General features: G+C 41.6%; 2 protein-coding genes across 6 annotated transcripts in view; one reads left to right on the top strand and one right to left on the bottom strand.

The window, feature by feature from the left end:
• Positions 1-2,830, top strand: part of LOC148272817 (dynein heavy chain, cytoplasmic-like) — a 40,459-nt gene extending 37,629 nt beyond the window's left edge. For both annotated transcript variants that reach the window (XM_088239533.1, XM_088239532.1), the window contains 3 exons: positions 390-550; positions 1,843-2,531; positions 2,647-2,830. In XM_088239533.1, coding sequence (XP_088095659.1) covers positions 390-550; positions 1,843-2,008 — 327 coding nt within the window. In that variant the 3' untranslated portion in view covers positions 2,009-2,531; positions 2,647-2,830. The remainder of the gene's footprint in view (positions 1-389; positions 551-1,842; positions 2,532-2,646) is intronic.
• A 7,503-nt stretch (positions 2,831-10,333) lies between these two features.
• Positions 10,334-27,569, bottom strand: part of Slik (Sterile20-like kinase) — a 43,832-nt gene continuing 26,596 nt past the window's right edge. For 3 of the 4 annotated variants that reach the window (XM_088239528.1, XM_088239530.1, XM_088239529.1), the window contains 14 exons: positions 24,476-24,548; positions 24,235-24,302; positions 21,907-22,715; positions 20,915-21,062; positions 20,052-20,187; positions 19,102-19,205; positions 18,714-18,850; positions 17,957-18,068; positions 14,907-14,971; positions 14,725-14,827; positions 14,484-14,641; positions 13,423-14,401; positions 11,287-12,913; positions 10,334-10,890 (listed from right to left, as the gene is read on the bottom strand). In XM_088239528.1, coding sequence (XP_088095654.1) covers positions 12,374-12,913; positions 13,423-14,401; positions 14,484-14,641; positions 14,725-14,827; positions 14,907-14,971; positions 17,957-18,068; positions 18,714-18,850; positions 19,102-19,205; positions 20,052-20,187; positions 20,915-21,062; positions 21,907-22,715; positions 24,235-24,302; positions 24,476-24,548 — 3,432 coding nt within the window. In that variant the 3' untranslated portion in view covers positions 10,334-10,890; positions 11,287-12,373. The remainder of the gene's footprint in view (positions 10,891-11,286; positions 12,914-13,422; positions 14,402-14,483; positions 14,642-14,724; positions 14,828-14,906; positions 14,972-17,956; positions 18,069-18,713; positions 18,851-19,101; positions 19,206-20,051; positions 20,188-20,914; positions 21,063-21,906; positions 22,716-24,234; positions 24,303-24,475; positions 24,549-27,569) is intronic. The other variant, XM_088239531.1, reaches the window with a different exon arrangement.

Consider the following 27,569-nt stretch of genomic DNA (forward strand, 5'->3'; position numbering starts at 1 on the left):
AACCAGCCAACGACAGGTCATAAGCCCTAGACTTCCATATTCCCTTCTCAAAAATGTTTTCCCTCTCTGTTGAAATAAATTTAAAAATGAACAACTCCCTAGGGAGGAAATCCAGCCAGTCTGCAAGCATTTGGACATAATCAAACATTGTTAAAGATAGCATTCCTTAACTTATTATTGAGGTTAACAAGACAACAGACGATACTCAAACTCAAACTAGTCCCTGTTTTATTTTGGTGTGCAGCAAACAGGATCTTTTGTCCTTTTCCTAGTAAATAACTGCAAAAACACTTTGTCCACATTTGTCAGACGCAATGTGTACTGGCTACATCAGGAGATACGTAAGCATCCTCGAGACCCTGCATTTACCGATCTGTGTTCGCGCGCAGGTGACGATTCCCGACGCGGGGCAGGCGGCGAGCGACGCCGACGGGGGCACCTTCCGCGTCGTGGGGCTCAAGCTGCAGGGGGCGCAGGTGCGCAACAACCAGCTGCTGCTGGCCTCCACCATCATGGTGGACCTGCCCACCACCCTCATCCGCTGGGTCCGGTAAGAAACAACTCCATTGTGAACCTCTCCGGATTCAAATCACCGTGGAACTTGGTTGTATCGATCAGATATAAATGAGGAAACATTAGTTGACATCGTAGAATTGAAAATAGTCCATAAGCAGCGTTGAATCATATTTGAATACTATTGATATTTATTGATAAAACTCCATAGTTAATTATTATGATAACATTATAAATAAACTTATCAATGAAACTCTTGATTAAGTTTTACTTTTTATTATTTTGACCAACGAGCGCTTTCGCCTAAGTAGGCATCTTCAAGATGCCTACTTAGGCGATGGTCAAAATAATAAAAAGTAATTAACATATTACAACAGAGATGAAGACCATTTAAGAGAAGGTAATATAGAAGTCTAGGCATCTACAGGGCTTATGACCTGTCAATGGCTGGTTTAAGTGGCCACTTTACACACTGTGTAACATTCACCATCCTGCCCATATTGAACATCTATATTCCTTCGATTCTTTCATCTGTCGATGTTTGTGAAGTCAAAGAGCTGAAACCTTTATTTATGCGGGTAAGATTCGTCTAATTGAATTACATACTAGACTAGGCAACGCCTGAAAATGTTATTTTTTCAATTTCTTTACTTCTTCATGGACCAGGTGGATTTGTCAACAATATTTTGAGTTTGTCCAAATTTTTGTAGACAAGGACTGGATTCACTCACTGGAATGTTACAATATTTTGAGTTTGCCAATATGTTAATATAAACAGCTTCCCAGGGAGTTGAATCCAGTCCTTGTCTACAGAAGTTTGGACAAACTCAGAATATGGTTAATAAAAGGAGCCGAAACCTTTGTCATGCGAGTGAGATTCATCCTGGTGAAGCGATTCACCTACCAGGCGACGCCTGAAAACAATTTCCTATTTTTTATACTTCTTTACCAGTTAGTTGATTCAACAATGTTTTGAGTGTGTCCAAATGTTTGCAGACCGGCTGGGTTTCCTCCCCGGGTAGTTATTCAGATCAGAACAGAGGAAAAACATTTTTAGATGGGAATTAAAAATATGACAGAGGATTTCCTCTTTTGTGGATGATTAAACATGGGCAGAACGGTGAATGTAACACAGTGTGTGAAGTGGCTACTTAAACCAGCATCGACGGGCCGTAAGCCCTGTCTATAGTCTAGACTTCCATATTTCCATCTCAAAAATGAAATCCCCGTCCAGAGTGTTTCTTACGCTGTCCATACGATCCTATTCGACTCGTCCGAATGCACCCACCCTGAGACCCCCCCGATATCAGCGTGTCTGTCTGTCCGCAGGGGGCCGGAGGACTCGGACCCGAGCGGCCTGGCGCTGCCCGTGTACCTGGACGCCCACCGCACGGACCTGCTGCTCACCGTGCGGCTCGGAGTGGCCGCGGGCCACGAGCCCCACTCCTTCCTGGAGCGCGGAGTCGCCCTGCTCACCAGCACGGCCCTCAACTAGACGTCCACGCACACTCTCACATTTCTGTAGTGATCGGGCAATATGTCCTATTGTATTTTTTAAAGCAGTGTCTATTTTCTCCGCTTAAGTTGGTAGCTACCTTTGCAAATAAACCCACAAAGTTTGGTTATATTAGCTTTTTAGTGGGCCGATGATGTATGAAGTTTTTTATTTTTTTAGACATGAAAGGGGTCTAAAAAGTTGCACTTTGGATCACATTTAAAGTTAAAATTATTTTAAAAATATTACATACTATTTTTGTCCCTCAACCGAGGTGTGAAGTTTATCACTGTCTGAACATTTTGTTAATCATCTAAATTGATAAAATTATTATTTCATTAGTAAAGAATAACTTAATCGCATTGCAAATTTGAACACGTTTTAAAACTACCGAAACGCAAAAAGTTTACACTCCCCGGAACTGATTCTGTCGAGCGCCCGGCTAATATTGACGAAAACAACGGCTCATTGAAACAATGCTACCCATTTATTACAAAACAAAGCGCAACTCACGCCCTTAGATGCTTATTTAATAAGGTTCATGCACGTTATAAAATTGAATCAGACTGATTTTCTTACTTAAATACAAAATGACAGCCGGTTCAGCGCTAAAAAATAACTTTTTCGAAAACTTCAAGCTCTGGTTGAGGGGCCAAAAGTAGTATCGATTTGATATTTTTCGCATTCCGAGTAATCCAAAATGCTACTTTTTAGACCCCTTTCATTTCAAAGTTGGAAAAAAATATATCGGCCCACCATATGTGACTTTAATTAAATTCTCTGCTGATTTTGTATCGATTGGCTTCAAATAAAAATGCAAAATATATTTTAAATTATTTTATTTATGAATTCAATTTGTTCAAAACACGTCTCCTTTGAATATAATGCTCTCGCCTATAGTACAAATAAATTTACGCTAACTAAACTCGAACTAGAGTACAAATAATATTATTAAAATTAAACAAAAATAAAGTAGTCTTACGACGCTACGAACAAATAATTCTCATGCGTAAAATTATTATTGCTGACCGTAATATAAATATTATATAATAAAAATATGTATTTACAATTTCTACAAACGGCTCTCGTCGTACATCTAATAAAGTGGATGGTTACTGTGTACATTTTACACTTGAAACATTTCAAAATCGCTCATAACTCACTCAAATTTTAACTCCAAAACGTAAACTGACCAAAAAAACATTTTGTCTAAACTTATGGCTGGATGTAAATGTAGACAGGATGACTAAAGCAAATCCGAAATCCGAGTAAGAAGACTGATCGTATTATAGTTGGGTAATTTATACAGCGCCATTTTTGTGGAAATCACCTCGAAGGCGCTGCGCTGTACAGTAAATAAATATCCCAGCACGTCTTGCAGCTACAGAGCGCATGAACACAGTAAGAAATTTAGTTCCCAATTACATAACGTTTTGATTTGACAATGAAGTTTAAGTATTTAAACAGTAAAAAAACTGTTTTTTTTTTTTAAATAAAGGTTAGATTACAAGTCTTGCGGCTACAGAGCGCACGGACAGTAAGAAATCTAATCTAGCTCCTATTTACATTATATTTTAATTTGACAATGAAGTCTAGTGTTTGATTGGTAAAAAACTAGTTTTTTTAAAAAATAGGAGTTAGATAATAACAAGTCTTGCAGCTACAGAGCGCGTGGACAGTAAGAAATTTAGCTCCCATTTACATTGTTTCAATTTGACAATGAAGATTAGTATTTGAACAGTAAAAAACTAGTTTTTTTTTTCAAACAGGAGTTAGATAACAAGTCTTGGAGCTACAGAGCGCGTGGACAATAAGAAATCTAGCTCCCATTTACATTACATATTAATTTGACAATTAAATTTAGTATTTGAATAGTAAAAAAATTCGTTTTTTTTAATAAGAGTTAGATTATAACAAGTCTTGCAGCTACAGAGCGCATGGACGGTTGAAATTCTAGACCCCATTTACAAAATTTAGATATTTAATAGTTAATAAAATTTAAATATTTTCACATAACGAAAATGAACTAGATACACTGCAATGTGCTGGCGTAGTGCCTTATGTACCACTGGGGGCGGACAGGAAAATGACGATTGAAACATGTATTTTCTCACCATCTCTACATGAAGAAACAGCGCTGTATAATCTATAGCTTATCTTATTTTAATATATAGTATATTTATTATTTTTATAGTTTAAACTTCAAGCCGTCGTCGCTTTATTACAGTAGTATTTAGTGAATACATATAATTGGATGGCAGGCCCTACTATGTATACATTTTATATAATTTTTTTTTTAAAAAAAATATTCATTTAACCTGTACATCTGTTTGTATTCGAAATAAATAAAATAAAATAAAAAATAAAAATAAAATAAATTATCCATAATAATAATTATTACAACACGTCTTGCGGCTGCAGAGCGTGTGGCTTTGGGATCCAGTTTTAAGTTTACAGTAGCAAAAATAAACATATATTCTTGGTAAATTGAAAATATCAAGGGTTTGATTACATTTGATTTTTTTCAGAATTAAAGCCAGCCGATTTTGTAAAAAATTGCAATCGGTGATACAAATGACGTAATGAATTTTAAATTACAACAAGGAAGTTCAGCCCTACGGGAAATTAGAGCGTCGAATTGTACGGCGAGTTTATCAAAAATGTATGAAAAAAATAATGTATATTTGTCCGCCGGTTTCGTCAGGAAACCAAGTAAACCAACATGCGAAACCCACTATACGCCTTCAGCAAAGTTGTCGCGTAAAAATGTAAAACTAACTTACCATACAATTTAGTAGGCAACTCTTACATGCACTGGGTTATGAAAATATTTTACGTCGTGGGAGAAATAGTTGAAAAAAGAGGGAGGGGACGAAGGGAGGGGCGTGAGTTTAACATTACAATGGCGCACCGTATAATAGGCTATATTGAATTTATCATACGGTGTCCACGAAGATCCTTCAGTCGGCTCCCAGCTCCCGCGCATCCTCCCAAGTCGGGTTCGCGTCCCGCAGCTCTGACACGAACTGCCGACGGACTGTCGGCAGTGGACGTCCAGGATGATATTGAAAGGTTGTTTGATTATCGATCAAAGCTCAAAGATTAGAAGCTCACGCCCCTCCCTTCGTCCCCACGTCTTTTTTCAACTATTTCTCCCACGACATAACATATTTTCATAACCAAATCGGGACGTATAAAGGTTGCTTATTAAAATGCATGTCGTGCTGGTTTAATCGGTGTCCTGACGAAACCGTCAGACATAGGAAAGACGGTGAGTGGTTGGCGTTTGACCACAAAGTCAATGCTTTAAATATTACAATATTTGAGTTTGTCCAAATTTTTGTAGACAAAAGACTGGATTTCACCCCCTCGATTAACAAATTACAACAGGGATGGAGAATACCTTAAACAAGGGAATATGGAAGGCTAGGCATTTACAGGGCTTATGACCTGTCATTGGCTGATTTAAGCGGCCACTTTACACACTGTGTAACATTCACCATTTTGCCCATGTTTGAACATCCATATTTCTTCATTTGTTGATTTTAGTGAAGTTAAATAGCTGAATCGTTTATTGTTGTGAAGAGATCCATCAGGCTATTTGACAATTTTTAAACTTCTTCTGGGACCAGTTGGTTTTGGACAAATGGAAGAAATATGGATGTTCAAACATAAGCAAAATGGTGAATGTTACACAGTGTGTAAAGTGGCCAGTTAAACCAGCCAATGACAGGTCATAAACCCTATAAATGCCTAGACTTCCATATTCCCTTCTCTGAGGTATTCTCCATCCCTGTTGTAATTTGTTAGGCTTTAAATATTAATAATTAAGATTTTTAAAAGCCTCCAAATTCTTTTCGGAAGCCGCCAGATCCTTGTATCCGACAGGACCTATAACAGGACCACGGATAGTAGCGAGAAGCTCCGCTCCACTCTAAATGTTTGTATCACGAAATTAATGATTTAAAAGGGTGTTTTTACACCAGGATATTTCATAGTCCACCATCTAACTTCGTGGGGCGAAAAATGATCAAGATACGCGATCACGATCGGAGTACCGATGCAATGCCCTATGCACCATCAGGTGCGGAAAGATGCGGATGATGACGACAGTCTATTAATAAATCATTTTAAAAATTGTGAACTTCCTCATTGTTGAGAAATCGTAATGAATTATCAGCCATTCGAAAGTTGTAAATAATTGTAAAATTTGGCAAAATTCTAGACGCTTAAATAATATTTAAAACCTTAATTCAAACTATAATTAAAATATATAAATTCTGCGTGCATTTTTCTATACATCATCATTAAACTCTCAACTATTTATTTACATAGACATAATTTCTCAATAATGGCACAGTATTCTAAGCTAAATGTTAAAAAATAAATATTTAAATTTTCATATATAATAATTAAAGAAAGAGAAAAATTTCTTAGCGTTTGTGATTGGTCGAAAATATATACATCATTAAGTTAATTTATAAATAAAATAAAAACATTTTTCATATTTTAATTTAAAAAATAAATAAGATACGGCGATGTTTTGAGTACGTCCAAATGATTGCAGAGGGGCTGGATTTCTTCCCTGGGGAGTTTTATTCAGATCTAAATTTGTCGCAACAGGCCGGTTTAAGTGGCCACTTTACGCACTGTGTTACATTCACCATTCTGGCCCGCGTGTATGAATCTCGACCGCATTGTAACAGATGGAAGAGTTGAGGACGTTGGACATTTAAACGTAGGCAGAATGGTGAATGTTAACACGGTGCGTAAAGTGGCCACTTGAACTAGCCAATGGCATGTCGTGAGCCATGTAAATGCCTAGACTTTCATATTCCTTCTTTAAAAATAAACTCCCCGGGGGGCGAAATGCAGCCTTGTCTGCAAACATTTGGACAGTTTAAAGCCACTTCGAGCGCTGTCATTACCCGGGTCATTGTAGAGGGGGTATTGGCGCAACGCGGCAGGTAAAATTTTTCAAACTAGCCGGTTTTCCGATCTGCGCAAAAATGGTTGTAAGAAAAAAAAAATAACCGAGACGCCAAACACCGCACCGGAAATATGCAACAGTGCCCTAAGCACCATTGGAGAGCGCCGAAGATGACGATTACGCACATAACTTTGTTTTTAATCACGACACATTTGACCGTTTCCGTGCGAAAGACGAACACAGTTCTTCGGTTATTCGCCTACCATGTTTCAAAGGTGGTTCTCGGACTGACAAATGCACTGAAATGACCAGAAACAGTATTTGGTGTTTTGAGGCAGGGCCCTTTTGTACCAGTGTGCGCGGACTGGAAAATGGAAATAAAAATGAAATTAATAATTAATGATTGAAAATGTAATTTTAAATCAAGGTGCGGTATCTGGCTTCGATCAATTTATTTCACAATCTGTACAGAATTGTTTTTTTTGATAGAATACACAACATGCAAAAATATTAAATATAATAAATTAAACTGTTTAAAAAATACACTAAAATGTTTTACAAAATTCAATCCGTCAAAGAAAACGCGATACTTTTTTATTACGCAAAATAAAAAGCTTTTGGCACCCAGTGAGGATTTTCCTTAATACTGTTTTATTTTATACCGATCAATGTTACGCCTTCTAACATTACATTTGCAAAGGGAAGAGTCTGGGAATGTTAATTTATTACAATAATTCTATTTAAGTCAATGGATAACAATAATTAAACAACTGAATGACGACTGTCCAATCCACGTCGCAATAACTGAACACACGACTGACAATAATCTTGTTATTGTCGCGATATCTACAGATCAGTTGAATCATTGACGCAGTAACATGTCTACTGAATAACAATAATTCAATTATTGTCACAATAACTAAACCATTAAATAATTCTAATTTAATTGTCACCGCAATAACTGAACCACCGAATAATGACAGTTTAATTGTCACCGCAATAACTAAACCGCCGAATAATAACAGTTTTATTATTATTATTATTCGTTATAGGCTGGCAGCCTTTGCTGTTGCGCCTGTATCTCGTGTACTGCTTGAAAATTTCTAATTTGATTGTCACTGCAATAACTAAACTGCCGAATAATAACAATTTAATTGTCACCGCAATAACTAAACCGCCGAATAATAACAGTTTTATTATTATTATTCGTTATAGGCTGGCAGCCTTTGCTGTTGCGCCTGTATCTCGTGTACTACTTGAAAATTTCTAATTTAATTGTCACTGCAATAACTAAACTGCCAAATAATGACAGTTTAATTGTCACCGCAATAACTAAACCGCCGAATAATAACAGTTTTATTATTATTATTCGTTATAGGCTGGCAGCCTTTGCTGTTGCGCCTGTATCTCGTGTACTGCTTGAAAATTTCTAATTTAATTGTCACTGCAATAACTAAACTGCCAAATAATGACAGTTTAATTGTCACCGCAATAACTAAACCGCCGAATAATAACAATTTAATTGTCACAGCAATAACTAAACCGCCGAATAATAACAATCTGCTGTCATTGACCAAACATTTCTCGACAAATAACAATGGTTCAGTTATGAGCGACGCACGGATTGAACGATCGTCGTGTTAATTGAACAATTGTTTAACAATAATTTAATTAGGAGTAAGTATTATAAGTCGCGGGTAATAAACAAATCGTACTAATTTATTATTGTGACCAGAACTTCACAAAATGGGAACTTTAAGTCTATTTCAGTCTCGACTCGTCGAGCTTTTAGCGAAAGTTGCCAACCACAAAAACGAGTACGTACAAATCATTGTAGACTAACACAACTCGATAGAAATGTCAACCGAGAAGGGAATACGGAAGCCTAAGTCTCACCGCTGCGTCCGCCTCGTGGTGTAACGGTCGGCGTGTTGGCCTACCATGCAAGAGGCCTCGGGTTCGATTCCCCACATGAAATATTTATATTTCATTATCTCCGTGTAACAAAATAATTGGTATACAAATTCAGTGTCCTCAGCACTATAAGAGAATGAGTATGAACAATCGAAAATATACGACAGGCAACGACAGGTCATAAGCTCTGTGAATGCCGCCATTCTATCCCCTTCTATTCTGTTTCAGAAGATTATAATTTACATTAAAAAAAAAAAAGAAATGCTCTTGCGTCTGGCAACTTTGGGCAAAAACGCGACAAACTGTACACATTCTTACTACAACACGTCTTGAAGCTCCACTCCACAACACATTAGAATCATTATTGGACGCACTAGTCTCTTTGTTTATTTGGTTAACAATATTTACACCGCAAAAATCTTAAGAGAAATTAGAAACACGTACAGTGGTCTCCGCAAACTGTTGCCCGTGTCCGCGTGGAACGAAAAACACAGCTCTTTGTGTTAATTCGTGAGGATCATCACAACACAACAGGGACGGATGGAGCTTACGACCTGTTATCGGCTATACAAAATAACAGCAAAATACCGAGGTGCGCGGTGGTTTGACTTTGTGAGGAATGAAGTAATAAGAGAACGGAAGCAGCACTCTCTGGTGACGACTGTCATCGAACGGAGGCGATTAGGTCGAACGGGCCATATACTGCGAAAGCCTCCCGAGAATCCATCTACGATCGTCTACTTTGGAAGGCATCGGGACAGTTCACGTCAGAACTACGGGGCGCGAACCCGGCTCAGGGGGACGCACGGGAGCTGGCAGCCGATAGAAGCAGGGAGATGGAATTATGAATTTAATAGAATCGAAAAGACAGCGAAAGATCGGCTGAAAGACATGAATTCAACAAACAATAATTCCTGAAGCGTAAGATTGATCTCCTCAGTGGACTGCCCTACGCACCACTAGGTTTGTAGGCCGGCACGTTTGCCTACCAGATACCGAGTTCGATTCCCGGGAAGGTTGACACGAAATATTCACGCTGCGAGGGAACAGTGCAGTGCCCTAGGGACCACCGGGCTCGATGATAATGTCTACTTTACGGAGAGCTGTACGCCACCGTGCCTTCGAGCAACGGGAACGACACGCAAGACGGAAATTTTCTAATTAAGTTTATTTATTTATTTATTTACGAAGACGTTTGAAGATAATTTTTTTTAGCACTTTTGGGAATTAAAAAAATAACATTATTCACATTCATTTAGGCCAGGAACTCGAGCGAGTTCGGGCAGTCTATTTGTAAGACACAACGCTAGGACGACGATCGACGACCGCTGATAATTGACAAAGTTTAAAATCTTTTTAAACTTCATTTTTAAAAGACGTCTTTTAAAATTAGTTTTGGAATGACTTACACATAGCGATCGGAGTGTTTATATTAAAGTTATTATTTTTTTTAATTAGTATTTCGCTTAAATATTTAGTAATTTTTAACACTTTACAATTGTCGCTGAAATTTAAGTCGACCTGTATTTGGTGACGAGGCGTATATTTTTCGCCAGACAGTCGAGCGACCTGTATTTGCCAGGTAGCGCGGAGCAAGTTGACCTGTATTTGCCAGGTAGTACAACGCGAATTGACTCGTATTTAACAGACAGCGAGATATAAGACGGCCAGACAGTGTGAGGTATTGCGACCTGCATGAGCCCGGTCGCGTGACGCAAGTTGACATGTATTTTCCAGGTAGCACGGTGCGAGTCGACCTGTATTTTCCAGGTAGCGCAATGCAAGTCGACCTGTATTTTCCAGGTTGCACGACGCAAGTCGACCTGTGTTTTCCAGGTAGCACAGTGCGAGTCGACCTGCATTTGCCGGGTAGTATGATATACGATTTATATATGCCGGTCGGCGAGTATTGTGTGGGCGCTCATTCCGTGTAGGTGGAGGACAGACTAGAGCGCGAGGAATACAGGTTCGGGGGCCCGGAGAGCCCGTGCTCCTTCTCCTGCTCGTCCAGCTGGCTGACAAACTCCTCTTCCAGGGCCTGGACAAGAAAAAACCAGTCAGAAAAAATGTACGGTGACCGGTTTCAGGACACCACTTTTCAACTGTCAAGCGGTAAAAATAATCTAAGTAGGTAAATGATTAATTTCAAAGTCAACAAATGGATGAGTTGAATGTATAGATGTTGAAACATGGGCAAAATGATAACGTATGCCAAACAATTAAATATCGCCAGGAATCGAACCCGGTACTTAAAGCCGACCACTACACTACGAGGCGGACTTGAATGCATTGAATCCTTCATCTGCCCAATTTTGCTTATGTTTGAACGTCCATACAAATCTCTTTAAATATTTAAAGATACATACGAAGAAAACGAGAAATTTAACTTAAAAAATAATATTAAAAAAATAAATAAATTTTTTAAAAAACATACCAAATTGATAGATCCCTCTGAGAGCATGCGGTCTCAGTCGAGTCATACAGTGGTTAGTGACAGAGGAGGGAAGAAGGAGAAATGACACCAGGGTCAGTGCGCAGAAGGACCATACTCGCTCGAAAGATATGGAAGATAAGGTGTTATCACAATTTTTAATATAAAAATTAAAATAAGAATAAAAATCGGTTAAAACAAAATGTCGCCTGTGCGACGCGGGCGTAGCACCTATCTCCGACGGACGCAAATCGTAGCATCTCACGAGGGGTGCTATTAGTGATTCATTTGACGATTTATATTTTTTGCATGCGTTTACACTTTGCTTCGTACACGGCCACGCCGATGGTTAAACCGGACGTGATGATTTTCATGCGGGACATTATTGCGACCTTGAAGCCACTCGTCGGCCCCGTGGGGCAGCGGTCGGCGCGTTCGCCTGCCGTGCAAAATGTGTCGGGTTCGATTCCCAACATAATCATTTTTTTATTGTTTACTTTTTAGAGTGTACGCTTGACAAATTATTTACTACGTCCAATGTTATTTTTTTGTAAATTTATTGATGTAATTTTAAGTTGCTAGAATTCCACCCGTCTGCGCGCTTTGTAGCTGCAAGACGAATGGTAACATGTAAATGGGGTCTAGAATTTCAACAGTCCATGCGCCCAGTAGCTGCAAGACTTGTCATAATCTAACTATTTTATTTTTCGTTTTCGATGGATCCCAATCCTTAAATATCGAAAATTAAAAAATTATATAAAATAAGTATTTTAAAAACGTTTTCCTATCAGTGCATCCCTGTAACTGAGAAAAGCTTCGCGATTTCGCCGCTAGGCGTAGTTTGACGTCTACAAAAAATAATATTTACACAATCCGCTTTACAATGTTCATTCGAAAGGTTCTGGTTTCGATTCTAAACGTCCCATGCCTGGCTATATACGAATACTGACTGAATACGCGTTTGGCATGACTGAGCGTTTGGGCATGAGTTGAAGTGTCAGCCTTTTTGAGGGCTCGCGGTTTTTCGATGTGGTTGGTCTGTAACTTAACATATTTTTCCGGTAGGCATTTTGCGTCGACCGGTACGCGATCAGGCGGCCGACGCGTCGAACTCGGCGTCGCGCGCGTCTCTGCCGCGCGACGCCGGGCTCGCCCGGTCGCCGTCGCCGCCGCCGAGCCGCAGCACCGAGGGGCCGTCGACCCAGCCGTCGCTGGCGGCCGACGCCAGCGACAGCCGGGAGCCGACCGAGACGGCCTCCCGGGCGATCTCGTCGGGCGCGTCCTCGCCGAGCCTGACGACCGTCTTAAACTTGGGCGACTCGCCGAAGACGCGCCGGTAGTCGCCGGCGTCGGCGCCGCTCGCGTCGGCGTCCGCGACCGAGGGCGCGCCCGGGCGGCCGGCGGGCGAGACGCTGCGCCGGCGCCGGTCGGGCGCCTCGCGCGCGAAGCTGAGCGCCGTGCGCGAGCGCGTCACGGTGAAGAGGGAGGAGCGGGGCTTGGCGAGGGAGAGGCCGCAGAGGGCGTTGGTCGGGAAGGGGACGTGGCGGAGGCGGCTGCTGTCCCGCTCGTCCAGGGGGCCGAAGTCGGCCTCGTGGCGAGACCACTCCTCCTCGAACAGATCCAACCACTCCTGGATTTAGTAAACACACCACCAGAATTAAATCCGCACGCACCGAGTGACGAGCCATTACGGATGCCATGCAACATTATATATTACAAAGGAAAAATTCTCCGGAAAATCCCGTGGTCATGGTCCCTACCGCAAAGGAACGTGGCCTATAAAGAGACCACAGGGCGCAGTCAACGCCCAGTCATTCCAGTTCAACGCAGTCACACAGTTGAAGCGTGTAGTTTAAGTGCAGTCTCTTCGACCCATCATCGCCGCTACGTTCGCGATACACAACCGAGTGCTGTATCTTATTCTATGTAAGAGATTGTCTATGTAAGAGACTGCCAACAAGTTCCGACTAATTGAAGATAATAATTTTCGGTTGTGACGATTATATGTCGAACAGCTGGGGACGCAGGGCGCCGGGTAAATTCTTGAGAATTTTTTCTTTTGTGATATTTTAAAAAGAAAGGGAAAATAAAAGATGCAAATGAGAAAGTGAGAAAGTGAGAGAAAGAGAGGGCACACACCTGCTTGCGCGGCAGCAACTGGGCGCGCCAGTCGCGCAGCTCGGCCGCGTAGCGCTCCTCGAGCTCGCGCAGCTTGCGCGCCTCGTGCTTGGTCAGCTCGTGGCGCTTCTCGTTCTGCAGCTGCTCCAGCTCGCGCAGCGCGCCCTGGCCCGCGGCGCGCAGCTCCTCGCGCGCGCGCTCCTGCTTCAGCTCCAGGCGCTGCTGCTCGCCGCGGTAGCGCCGCTTCTCGTTCTCCTGGAAGCGCTTCAGGCGCTCGCGCTCCTCGGCCGGCTCGGCCGCCGCGGCGCTGATGCGCAAGCTCTCGCGGAACATCATCTCGCGCACCTTCATCTCCTGGCGGATGCGCTTGGGCAGCGAGCGCCGCTCGAGCGCCTGCCCCTTGGCCAGCTCGTCCTCCTTGCGCGAGTTCATGCGCTTGATCTGCTCCAGCTCCTTGTCGTGGCGCACGAGCATCTGGTGGCGCTGCAGCAGGAACACGTCCTTCAGCTGGCGCTTGCCGAGCTGGAAGCGCTCGTGCACCTGCTTCTCCTCCAGCTCCCAGCGCGCGGCGGCCGCGGCGCGCCGCAGCTGCTGGCGCTGCTGCAGGCCCTGGCGCTCGGCCAGCGCGCGCCGCTCGCCGTGCGCGGCGCGCAGGCGCGCCAGGCACTGCGCCTGCGCGCCGGCCTGCTCCTGCAGGAACTGGCGCTCGCGCTCCTCGTGCTCGCGGTCCAGGCGCAGGCGGCCGGCGCGGAAGGCGTCCTTGCGCCGCTCCTTGGGCAGCAGCTCCACCTCCTGCTTGAGCAGGCGCAGCTCCTGCTTGAGCGTGTCCCGGAAGTGCTTCATGTCGCGCTCGTGCTCGGCGCGCAGGCGGCGCTGCGCGGCGCGCGCCTCGGCCTCGCGCTGCGCGCCCGCGCGCTCGCCCAGCGCGCGCTGCTGCCGCGCCAGCGCCTCCAGCTCCGCCTCCTGCAGCCGCGTCAGCCCCTGCAGCTCCTGCTCGCACCTGGAACGCCCCACATTACGCCCGTTATGCTCATTATGCTCATTACGCCCGTTCGGGTCGCATCGTTCCCGCGATCACGTACCTCTTCTCCTGCTGGTCGCGGAGCGCGGCGCCCTTGCCGGCCAGCTCCTGGAACTGCTTCTGCTCCTGCTTCTGCAGCACCTTGAGCTCGCGCAGCTCCTGCTTGCGCAGCTGGTGGTCGTCGTACGTGCGCCCGTTCTCCTCGTCCCCCCAGATGACCTGCGCGGACAGACAAACGAGCGCCGTGAGTGAGCGAGCCCCGGCGAGGCGGTCGCGGGCGCGCGGCCGGCGGCGACGCTTACCTTGGACGTGGTGGTGGTGACGACGACGCCGTCGATCTCGAACTTGCGCGTCCTCTTGCGCGTCTTCTTCTTCAGGTTGGCCAGCTGGATATCTTCCTTGGACCTGAAACCGCGAAACCATCGTCAAGTAACCAGATATCGGCCGGAGTAACATGTGGTATTGTCGCATAGTGTCCACTGACCTTTGCATCCTGGTGGCGGCGGGGTGTTCCTGGCGTCGACGCAGCACCACGCCTCCTCGTGACTCCTGCATCACAGAACGATCATAAATTTACTAATCCTGTATCAGACCGACCTTCAAATATGGGTTTCAGATATCCCGGAGACGTTAAGCTAAAAAAGTGCTGAACCGAAAAAAAGTCTCAAGTGAGGAAATGAAAAACTGTCATAATTAGGAATTATTCATCTTTGTAATCTCATTAAAAATAGTTAGAATTTTTTTGACCTTAACCCTTATACTGCTAAACAACGATATATCGTTGTTGTTAATCCCTATCATAAAGTTCTAACTAGACTGATGCTGACGTCATAATCCCCAAAAGGGTAAATGAATTCGGGAACTGCTTGTTGCACTTAACCGTCAGTGGTATAAAACATTTTCAATACATAAAACTTACTTATTCGACGGGTTATTATTTAGTTTCGTACCTATTTCAGGCCTACGGAAAATTTAATACAAAAAATATTTTCTTACGCGCAGTAAAAATTTAAGCATTAAATTGTACAGCAAAGTTTATTGAAAATGAATAAAAAATAATTTAAAATATTTTAATGAAAACGAACAACTTTGAACGACGTCACTTGTTCATATGAATCAACCAATGATAAGAGGGTTGTTTAAGATTTCCGGTTTGCTAATCGTCAATAAACCAATCAACAGAACTAACCGAGAAGAAGGGGAAGAGACCTTGCGACGTCACACGCGGATTAATGTCAGAAATACAAAACTTTAAAAGGTTCGTCTATTAACAATTTATTTTTTTAAACCACTAAATATCCTCATTATAAATTTACTTGTGATGTTTAAATTCACAGTGCTTTAAAGAAAAAAGAAACGACTAAACACAGGAAACTTCTAGCTAGTCGGGACCTGAAATAGTGATTTTTTTTACATTCCAGAAACAGTGAAATAAAGAATAAATCAATGTTAATAGTAAGATTTTTTATCACTTATATGACATCTGAGGAAAATAATTATATTCGGTGTTTTCCCCGCTATTAAACCCGATTCAGTGATTAGGAAAATATTGATGTACTTCCGTAATGAATAACAAATTGTATACTTTACCTTTAATATAAAAATTCTTATCTAGTGAGGTCCCTATATCACCGGAAAACCCCATAATTAAGAATATAAACAAATAAGTAAAGAGCCATTAAACATAAAAATAATTCACCATGGAACCTAATGATTGTCAATTAGGTTTGAATATTTAAAAAATCATTTGTTAATTTATTATAATGGGTACCCACGGTAATTGGAAATCAAAATGTTTTAGCTGTTCATTAGGTAGTAAATATTACTCTACTAACAAAACGTTATTATTACTATACAAACTCTATTCTACAAACTATTCTACCAAGAAAACGTAAATGAGGTATATCAGCTCGATATCGATCCAAAAATACTTCAGAAAAAGATTTTTTGATTTCGTGCTCTTTGTAAGAGTCATATTATAAATTATTATCACTATCACTTAAAAAAATATCATTATTGTCTAATTCACTTTCGGAATAGGTTCAGCTGCTAAGCCTCTGAGTTTCTCGGCGAGATACTATTATTTCTTTATCACTTTTACTATCCGTTATCATTTTGAATGATATATTTTGTAAATTTATTCATAATAAAAAGAACGCTTTGCAGAGTTAAATTGTTAGTTAAAGTAACAAAGTAAGATTAAAAATATATATAAATGTAAAAAATATGTAATTTACCTCAGCTGTTTGTAATTTCGGCAACTGTTGTCTATCTCGCTCAATCCATTATGCGTGAACTAGCTATTAGTGAAACGGAATATTTTTCTTAGAAGAGATATCAATTTGTGAGACAGTTGTACTAAAACATTATTTTTTTTAATTAAAATTGTATTATGACAACTACCAAGAAATAATATCACTTAGTACATTTACCGGTTTACAAATTTCAAGATACATATATTTTACTCAATTTTTGTTTAGCATGCATTTATAGAAGTGGTAGGTTTGATAATATATAACAGAGCACTTTGCCCCGCAATCAACAAAAAAACTTTCATAATTATTTCGTTTCAATAATAACAATGCGCCTCGAGATTGCTGTGCGAGATCATTTTTGTTTGTTTTTATTTTCAATTTAGAAAGGGTTTACAACCGCTGTACGAAAAATGTCTATTTGCGGCACAAATTTTATATCTTGCTCACTCCATTGGGTTTGAACTAGATATTTATGAAATGGAAGATTTTTCTTGGAATTGCTATTAATTGATAAAACAGTAGTGTGTTTGAAAAACAACGTATTCGATAAAATATTTTTGAAATGTATAAATAAGAGGATTTCTGATTAGATTCTTGAAAAACTGCGTAGCAGCGTAAGGGTTAAAAACACGAAAATAATAATTTGAATTTGCATAAAATGCATACAATGATTTTTTCCCTAAATATTAAGCAATTTTATTTATATGGTATTACTTTTTTTAGTATGGCAACACAGAATTTCAACTGTCATTTACATCGCGGCAAAACTGTTTCACACTTTTATTTTAACTGTTTAAACTATCTCCTTTTCACATTATGTTTATAACATCAAATAATATTTCTATTGCCTAATTTTTAATCTTTCTGCATCGTAATTTATTGATGTAAAGACTTCATTCTTCCTAAACACGCGTCGACCGCACGTCACAATTTAGTAAAATGTCAAAATTAGACACTTAAACAAAATGGTCAATTACACTGCACCTACTTTGAATTTAGCTTGAGACAATAATTTACACATTTTTTATTTGCCTTGATTTTATTCTCCATTCACGCGGCGGAGCGCGGCTCGGCGTTTTTCGACAGATCAAATGAGTTTCGAAAAATTTAGACGTAAAACCGGGGTTATGCAAAACGTGAAAAATGTTAATTGCGGAAATATTTCAATGAAAATTAAAAAACACCGTACTTTCTCATCGAGCTGACTAAGCGGCACAGAAAAGGCTAATGTTAATACCGTCGACACGAACCGAATTGTAAATGGTGGATGTGTACCGACCTGGCTGATGGTGGTGGAGATGCTCTCGGCGTCCGACCGGTCGCCCGTGCCTTTGGGCGGGGTGAGGGCGCCCCCGGACGAGGAGCGCGTGGAGCCGCTGTCCGACTGGGACCTGAACACGCGCACAAATGTGGTCAGTTGCGTCGGCGGGGAGCTCCTACGGCAGGGGGCAGTTCCGAAGCCAACAGACAAGAATTCAATTTGCCTTCTTGATACAAGTCAACATTGAGAAGTTCAAATGTTTGCCTACCATGCAAGAGGTCTCGAGGGGATTCCCGGCATGGTTGACAAAAAATATTTATTTTAAAAAGGGTGTTCACTAGAATATTTCATAGTCCCTGGACTGGTACCTGAAGTGTAAGACTGATCATCTAACCTTCATGTAACTAAAATGATGACGAGTAACTCACTAGAGAAGCCCACGTCAGTGAAGACTTTCACTCGTCATCATCGTCATTCCATGTCTGCTCCCTAGTCGGAGCGTCCAAAATGACCCAGCTCCTGTGCATCCTCCCAAGTCAGGTTCGCGTCCCGTAGTTCTCAGCAGTGGACTTCCAGGACGTCGAGAACCTAATGCTTCGTAAAGTAAGTAAGGCTAAGGCTCCAAGGAGGCATCCGCAGTATTATCGCATCGCCTCCGCTTGATGACAGTCGTCACCGGAGATCGCTGCGTCCGTTCTCTTATTACGGCCTCCGTCACAAAGTAAAAAAACGCAGAATTATTTTCTACGCGCGACGAGGGTCGCGTGGGCCTTACCTGGAGTCGGGGGAAGATCGCACGGCCCACGCGGGGTCGAGCACGATGTGTGTGGCGTTGTGCGGCGCATGCGCAGACGAGTCGCGCACTCGCACGCGCGTCTCTCCCACAGTCACCACCGACACGTGACTCGTATCCTGCAAACAAACACCGTTACCATTTCATATTTATGTAGTCGTTTTGTTTTTCGTTTTTTGCACCACAACAGACCAGGAGGCCCGATTGCAGTGGTGAATGACATTACACGGAGTTGAACCTGGAACCTTACTTTAGCCATTACACCACAAAGGTTTCTTAAATTGAATTCTTTGTGGTTTGTGCGTGAGAACCTCGCTTGAGAAGTCGGGAATAGGATGAGAACCTATCTGACTGTTGGTGAGAACCTTACCTGCAGATTGGTGGCGGCGCTGTCGTCGAACACTCCCGAGTCGGAAGTGGGGGACACGATGAGGACCTCGCTGCTATCCAGCCGCCGCCTCGTCTCCCGCACAACTGCCGGACAAAATCATGATTAGCTTCCATGACACATTCGACAATTTGAATCAAAATGGAACATTATTTTCCGGAATTTCAACTTTTTTCACAAAATATATAAATAATATGTTGAGTTTGTCCAAATTTTTACAGACAAGGACTGGATTCAACTCCCTGGGGAGCTGTTAATATTAACATATTACAACAGAGATGAAGAACATTTTAGAGAAGGTAATAATCGGGTTGTGGTCCTGTGGCTAGTGTCTCGGAGTCACAGACCAAAGGTCTGTGGTTCGAATCCCACTCTACCCCAACATGATTACCATTTTCTAATAGTGAGTTATTTACAACTCGTTGAAAATGGCCCTCAAAATTTAATATTTGGGTAAATCATAAGAACGCAAATATTTATTTTCTAAAAAAAAAGTTAAAGAGCTGAAACCTTTATTTATGCGGGTGAGATTCATCTTATTGAATTATCTCACCTACATACTAGGCAACGCCTGCTTTTTTTTATAAAACAAAAATGTATTTCATGTAACAAAAATGATCAAGATGTGCTGCGAATGGTGTACCGATGCAGTGCCCTATGCACCATTAGGTGCGGAAAGGGAATGATGATGACATTTGTCGAGGTTCTGATAAAAAAATTCATTCACAATGATGGCTTTGTGAGACGGGGCAAAATCCAAGGGTTGTTTTTCCACAAATCTGTCCTTTTTCTGTGGAGGTTCTCGCCTGGACGTCTCAAATAATATTGTGCGTTCACTGTTCAGTCGTCGAGACGAAATTCCGACTGAACAAAACCACGAATATCGCAGAAAACAGTGAGCATGATCTTGACTGTCGAGCCTCCGCACTCACCCGAGGAGCTGCAGTCCAGGGCGTCCAGCTCGGGGAAGTCCTCGTCGCTGGAGCATCCGAGCTGCGGAGAGCTGCGGCCGGCCAGAACCAGGACCTGCTCCGGGGCGCCGGACACGGTCACAGCGCCGGCAGCCACCTGGACATGGAAAACAAATCGAAGAATAAATATTTGAATACAGTTTTTCTGTCACCCTCTCGCTGGCGCCCCCCGAATACTGGGCAAAAAAGCTCTTGTCAGACTGATTATGCCTAACAAAAATTGAAAAAATCCAAGGTTCTTATGACAACGGCAAAAACATTTTTGAGAAGGGAACATGGAAGTCTAGGCATTTACAGGGCTTATGACCCGTCTTTGGCCAATTTACACACTGTGCAACATTCACCATTCTGCTCATGTTTAAACATCCACATTTCGTCAACTCTTCCATTTGTCGACTTTTGTGGAGCAAAAGAGCAGAAACCTTTATCACCCGGCTGAACCAGTTCACCTACTAGGCGACGCAACGGATGAATCTCACCCGCATGATAAAGGTTTTGGCTCTTTTACTGCACAAAAGTCGACAGACGAAAGAGTCGAGGAAATGCGGATGTTTACACATAGGCAGAATGATGAATGTTACACAGTGTATAATGTGGCAACTCAAACCAGATAATGACAGGTCATACGCCCTGTAGATGCCTCAACTTCCAAATTCCCTTCTCAACTAGATGAGTATAGGTTACAGCTTTAGCCAAAACTAAAAAAGTTACCCAAATGAAAGATTTTGACCAAATTAGTAAAGCATATGAACTCGTTGAGCTGTGTTATCTTACTGGGGCCCAGATTGCCACGCTTGGAAAATATCGATATAAACCAGACTCACGTCTCCGGCGCCCATGAGGACGGGCGGGTGGGTGGTGACGACGGTCACCTGGCTGGCGGCGCCGCCCCCGATGGGGATGCGCTGCCCGGTGCTCTCGTCGCGGATCTCCACCACCAGCTGGGGACTCGGCTGCTCCGAGCTCCAGTGCCTGGAAAGTGACATCGAGAGTGAGGGCGATACGGGGCGGTGAGACGTTAGAAATACCGCCGCGCGTCGACGGCAGACGGAAGCAATATTGTCGATGATTGAACCGTCAGAGGAACTCGATCACTTCTGCCGTGAGCATACCGGAAATCTTCCATAACTCTCTTATCGTTGGTTGATTCATATGAACAAAAATGTGATAAATACAAACATTAAACAAAGGTATGCATGGTTAAATGGCGGACTTATTTCCACTATCATTTTTTTACAGCTTTACTAAAAAAAAAAAATATGATAATGATATGATGAATAAAAACGAAATTATTTATCTTTGAAGTCAAAAGTGGTAATATTTTTAAGCTAATTGCTAAAAACATGAAAAAACCGTTGGCTCATGTTCGCGGCACGGGCGAAAGAACCGCCCCTGACGAAACTCGGAGAGCCACTGACCGGCGATATTGTCCCTCTCGCTCCCGAATACACCTGCAGTATCGAGAGAGAGACGTAGAGTATGCGAGACAATGGGGAACTTCAGCCCTACGGGGAATTGGATAATAAATGTTTTGTAGGGCGCGGTAAAAATTGGAGCATTTGATTGTACCGCAAAGTTTCTTGAAAATGTGCGTAAAAAAATAATAAAAACGGACTACTTTGAACGACGTCACTATCACGTTTGTATGAATCAACTAATGATGAGAGAGTTATGGAAGATTTCCGGTTTGCATGCCGTCAATGGACCAATCGGCGGAACTGAGACGTCGCACGCGGAGCAGTTTCAGAAATACATTTTTCGATGATAAAATTAAATATTACACAAATACAAAAAATAAAATCGGCTGTGAACTCACCTAATCAGCCTGTTGATCACCTCCTTCTCCGCGTCTCTGCAGACCTGCTCCACCAGCTTCTGCCCGCTGACTCGGCTCTGCTCCGTGTGCGAGTCCCGCCTCCTCGGCTGTCTCTCCGCGTCGGCGTCCGCGGCGTGCGCCGACCTGTCGTCGACGGCGACCGTGAAGTCGTTCACGACGATATTGGCGTTGTTCACGACGAATTTGGAATCGTTGAGCGCGACCTTGCTGTCGTTGACGATGACTTTCGTGTTGTTGGCGATGGGGTGACTGTCGTTCGCGACCTTGATGTCGTTGACGACGACTTTCGTGTTGTTGGCGATGGGGTGACTGTCGTTCGCGACCTTGCTGTCGTTGATGACGACTTTGGTGTGGTTGGAGACGAGTTTGCTGTCGTTTACGATGACCTTAGTGTCGTTGACGATGAGTTTGGTATCGCTGTCTGTGATTTTAGTGTCGGCATCGAGGGTGACTTTGACGTCGCCTTCGGCAGCGTTCAGGCTGTCGTTTGTACTAATTTTGACGTCGGCCGGCGGCGGCCTCTGGTCGTCCCGGACGCTGTTTCCGACGGCGTCGGCCTTGCCGGGCTTCTCGTCGGGCCTGGCGGCCGGCGCGGGCGGCTTGGGCGCGGGGCTCTTGACCCCGTCCTCCTTCCTGGCCTTGGGCGGCGCCCGGGCGCCCTCCGCGGCGGGGTCGCGCGCGGCCTGGGTGGGCGGCGGCGGCGCGGGCCCCTTCTCGCGCTCGGGGGTGGAGGGGGCGCTCGCGATGGAGGGGGGGCGCGGCGCCGGGCCTTTTTCTTTTTTGGGAGGCTGAAAAGCACAAAAGGTTGGCATTTTGAGTATGTCCAAATGTTTGCAGACAGGCTGTCTACAAACATTATAAGATACTAAAAACGTTGTTGCATTCTCCTTAGTGTGTAACATGTTTTACTTTTGATATTTAATTATAAATGTTATGTTAAAAATAAAACAAAACATAATGAGATACCGGTTTCGAGACATACCGGTCGCTTCATCAGGACACCAACTTAACCAACATGCGAAACCCACTATACACCTTCACCATAGTTGTTGCACAACAATATAAAACAATGCATTTTAGTAGGTAACCCTTACATGCACTGATTAGGTTATGAAAATATTCTATACTAAAAGTAAATAATATGGAAATAAATTTGTTGCAACAGAGAGGGAAAACATTATTGAGAATGGTATATGAAAGTCTAGGCATTAAAGGGGCGTATGACCTGTCATTGGCTGGTTTAAGTGGCCAATTTACACACTCGGCAACATTCGCCATTCTGCCTATGTTTAAACGTCCACATTTCCTCAACTCTTTGACAAGTTGACTTTTGTGAAGTAAAAGAGCTGAAACCTTTATCATGCGGGTGAGATTCATCCGGCTGAACCAATTCACCTACTGGGCAACGCCTGACAACAATTTTCCAATTTTGATACTTCCTTTTTTACCAGGTAGTTAATTCAACAATGTGTTGAGCATGTCCAAACCCAGTCTGCAAACATTTGGACTTACTAAAAACATTGTTGAAAACTGAAATCATATTTCACATTAATAAAGCTATGAAAAATAATATTCCTTTGATCAATAACCAAACAACCTTTTAATATAGCCCGTTATACGATGCTCCATTGTAATGGTCACTCTGTACCTATTAAACTCACGCCCCTTCCTTCATTCGCTCCCTTTTTTCCAACAATTTCTCCCACAAGACAAAATATGTTCATAACCTAAACCTTACTAAAATGCACGACAGGACTGCCTACTAAAATGCATGTAATGGTTGCCTACTAAAATGCATGTAAGGGTTGCCTACTAAAATGCATGAAAGAGTTGCCTACCAAAATGCACGTAAATGTTGCCTACTAAAATGCACGGAAGGGTTGCCTACTAAAATCCATGTAAAGATTGCTTACTAAAATTCATAGTTTTCGTGCATGTAAGGGTTGCTTACTAAAATGCACGAAAGGATTGCCTACTAAAATGCATGTAATGGTTGCCTACTAAAATGCATGTAAGGGTTGCCTACTAAAATACATGAAAGAGTTGCCTACCAAAATGCACATAATAAGGGTGCCTACTAAAATGCATGGAAAGGTTGCCTACTAAAATCCATGTAAAGGTTGCTTACTAAAATTCATGGTTTTCGCATGCTGGTTTAATGGTGTCCTGACAAAACCGGCAGACATAGAAAAGTCGGCAAGTGGTGTTGTACAAATATTTAATGACATTTAATAAAATGTTAGACCACAAAATTTATGCTTTAAATATTAATGACATAATGAGATACATGAATTATTTTTTACTTACTTGTTTTTTGTCGGGGGTGGCGGGAGGGAGAGGGGGGGTGGGGGCGCTGTCAGTCGAAGCTTCGGCCACTGAAACAAAAAAAGGAATCAGTTCTAAGTCAAATAAAAAATTGCCAAATTGAGTGGCCACTTTACGCATTGTGTAACATTCACCATTCTGCCTAAGTTCGAAAATCTGGCTTGGGAGAGTGCGCGGGAGCTGGCAGTCGAATTGAAAAAGCTCAAATGGAAGCAATACTCACTCTTGAGTTCGCTGGAGCGCAGAGATGTGGAGTCATCTTCCATCTCCAGGGGGAGTTGGGAGCTGCGATGTTCCTGCGACAGACATACAACAAAAATTAGTTCGCCGAAGACACTAGCAGCCAGAATATGTTATATATATATATATATATATATTATACTAAATATATAGCAGAAAAATTTTAAAAAACGGTCAGTATTTTTTCAATCAATACTATGTTGTTTTTTTTTAATTGAATTTAAAAAAAAAACACGTTTCAATAATTTTACGTAGGTACTTCAACCTTAAAAACACGAAAATAAAAATTTGAATTTGCATAAAATGCATACAACGATTTTCCCCCTAAATATTGGGAAATTTTATTTCCATGGTATCACTTTTTTTAGTATGGCAACACCGAATTTCAACTGTCATTTACATCGCGGCAAAAATGTTTCACACTTTTATGATAACTGTTTAGTCAATCTCCTTTCCAAATTGTGTTTATAACTTCAAATGATATTTCTATTGCCAAATGCGTCTTTCTGCGTCGTAATTTATTGATGTAAAGACTTTATTTTTCCTAAACACGCGTCGACCGCACGTCACGATTTAGTAAAATGTCAAAATCATCAGACACTTAAACAAAATGGTCAATTACACTGCACCTACTTTGAATTTAGCTCGAGACAATGATTGACGCATTTTTTCATTTGCCCCGATTTTATTCTCCATTCACGCGGCGGCGCGCGGCTCGGCGTTTTTCGACAGATCGAACAGAGTTTCGAAAAAATTTCAACGTAAAACCGGGGTTATGAAAAACACAAAAACGCTAATCGGAGGGGGGGATATTTGAATGAGAATGTGTGGGAAAAAATGGGATCTTAACATTTCGGCGTAAAAAGCTGGAAAACGTAAAATTGAGGTTTTACTGTATTTAAAAAACGTATTTCTATCAGAGCACCCCTGCAACCAAAAAGGGCTTCGCAATGGCGCCGCAAGGCGTAGTTTGCTGTATGATTTAAAACTGGATATCGTTTAATTTTGAGTAAGGTTGGAATATTTGAGTAATGGAAAGGAGCAAGGGAATGAACCTACATTTGATGCGATGAGGATGTTTGTTTATTTATTTATTTATTAACGGACATTGTCCATGTATACAATTTAAAGGGTTTAAATTTTACAATAAAAGAATAGTTTAAAACATTTTTTAAAAAAGAAAAGAAGCATTGACAAACATAAGGGACATCGAGACAAGATCTGGACTATTTATTTAGAGCTCGTTTAAATCGCTGTAAACTTAAACCAAAGTCCAGATGATCTTGTCTCGAGTTGACAATACGACAAGAGAATCAAGGCCATAGTTTGTTCTATGCTGATCGATGAACAGTACTTCATCGTTTCTCAACCTACGAGTCGGAATATGGAATTTTACTCGTCCCAGTAATGATGGCACGTCGATTATACCATTTAGTATGCCGACAATATTAGTTCTACGTTTTTGTAGACTTGAAATCTCTATATCGGTTTGTGAATAGTTACCCCTCTCTAGTGCGAGCATCCACGCTACTTTTCGAAGCGAGCGATGTTGGACTGATTCAATGTGATTTATGCGATTCACGTGGAATGGAGACCAGCCCACTATTCTAGGAGGCATATTATAGAAGAGGGCGAACAGTCGAGCAATAAAGAGTTTTGATTCTACGGACATTAGTCAAATCAGAGGATATTCTGTTAATGTTCTACAATTTTGGGCACTGGACGGTAAAAGTTCACTACAGTCCTTAAAATTTAGCCTGATTAAAATGACAGCTGTCAAACTCATGTCAATAGTGATGGGAAATTACTGATCACTGACTCGCATCAATCCTTTGAAACCTGAATTAAATCTGGCAGCTGTAAAAAATATTTGATGCTCGATAATTTTTTTTTATTTGTAATAGTTAAAAAGTCATTACAATGTTCGTTTGAACATGCATTATAGTCTTTAAAATATAGCTTGATTAAATTATGACAGCTGCCAAGCTAATGTGACTAGTGGTGGGGAAGTACTGAGCACTGACCATGCACCGATCAAATCGATTTTATCAGTTTTTTCATGCAAACATGAAACTCTGTTTCCGAAAATCGATATAAAAACGCAAAAACAAGCCTATTATAGTGTGTTTAAGACCATTATTCACCAAAAAATAAGACATTTATACTTTTTTCGTGAACATTGTCAAATGAATTGTTTTTTTTATTCGGTCAATTACATTGATTTCCAAGGTTTTTGCAAAATGATGTAACCTTGTAAGGACGTCGTTAATAATTAGGTTTATTTTAGTTTTAAAGCTGATTTTATATATTTATGCTGATTTATATGTCAAGCATTGAATTTTAAAAAAATTATTAACATACCAAATATGAATCATTTTTCGTGTGTCAGTATAAATCACTCCTTAATGTTCAATGTTTGGATAATTCATATAGGGCCATTTTTGTGAAAATCACCTCAAGGGCACTGTACAATAAATAAATATCCCAACACGTCTTGCAGCTACAGAGCGCATGGACGGTTGGGATTCTAGTTCCTCGTCTCATATTACAATTATGATATATATGAGCTAGATAACAGAACGTCTTGCAGCTACAGAGCGCATGGACAATAAGAAATCTAGCCCCTATTTACATTTTTATTTGACAATTAAGTGATATTTTAAAAACGAAATAAAAAGCAAATTTAAAAAATTAGAAGTTAGATAACAACAAGTCTTGCAGCTACTGAGCGCATGGACGGTTGAAATTCTAGACCCCATTTACTAAATTTAGATATTTGATAGTTGATAACATTTACATAATATGATAGCTAACATCACAAAAAGTCTTGCAGCTACAAAACGCATCGACAAATGGAATTTCAACATAAGAATGATTTTAAAAAGTTGATACTAAAAAATGATTTTAAAAAACGCAATAATAATACATTGAGCAAAAAAGTAGTAAGCATGGCAATTAAGTGAACATGTATCAGCACAAAAAGTAAAATATAAAAAACTAAACAAAGATGGCATTCCTTAACTTATTATTAAGGTTAACAAGACAATAGACGACACTCAAACTCAAACTCGTCCCTG

This window comes from Micrasema longulum, unplaced genomic scaffold (genome assembly GCF_059751315.1).
Source record: "Micrasema longulum isolate JH-2025_06_02 unplaced genomic scaffold, ASM5975131v1 h1tg002181l, whole genome shotgun sequence".
Taxonomy (NCBI): domain Eukaryota; kingdom Metazoa; phylum Arthropoda; class Insecta; order Trichoptera; family Brachycentridae; genus Micrasema; species Micrasema longulum.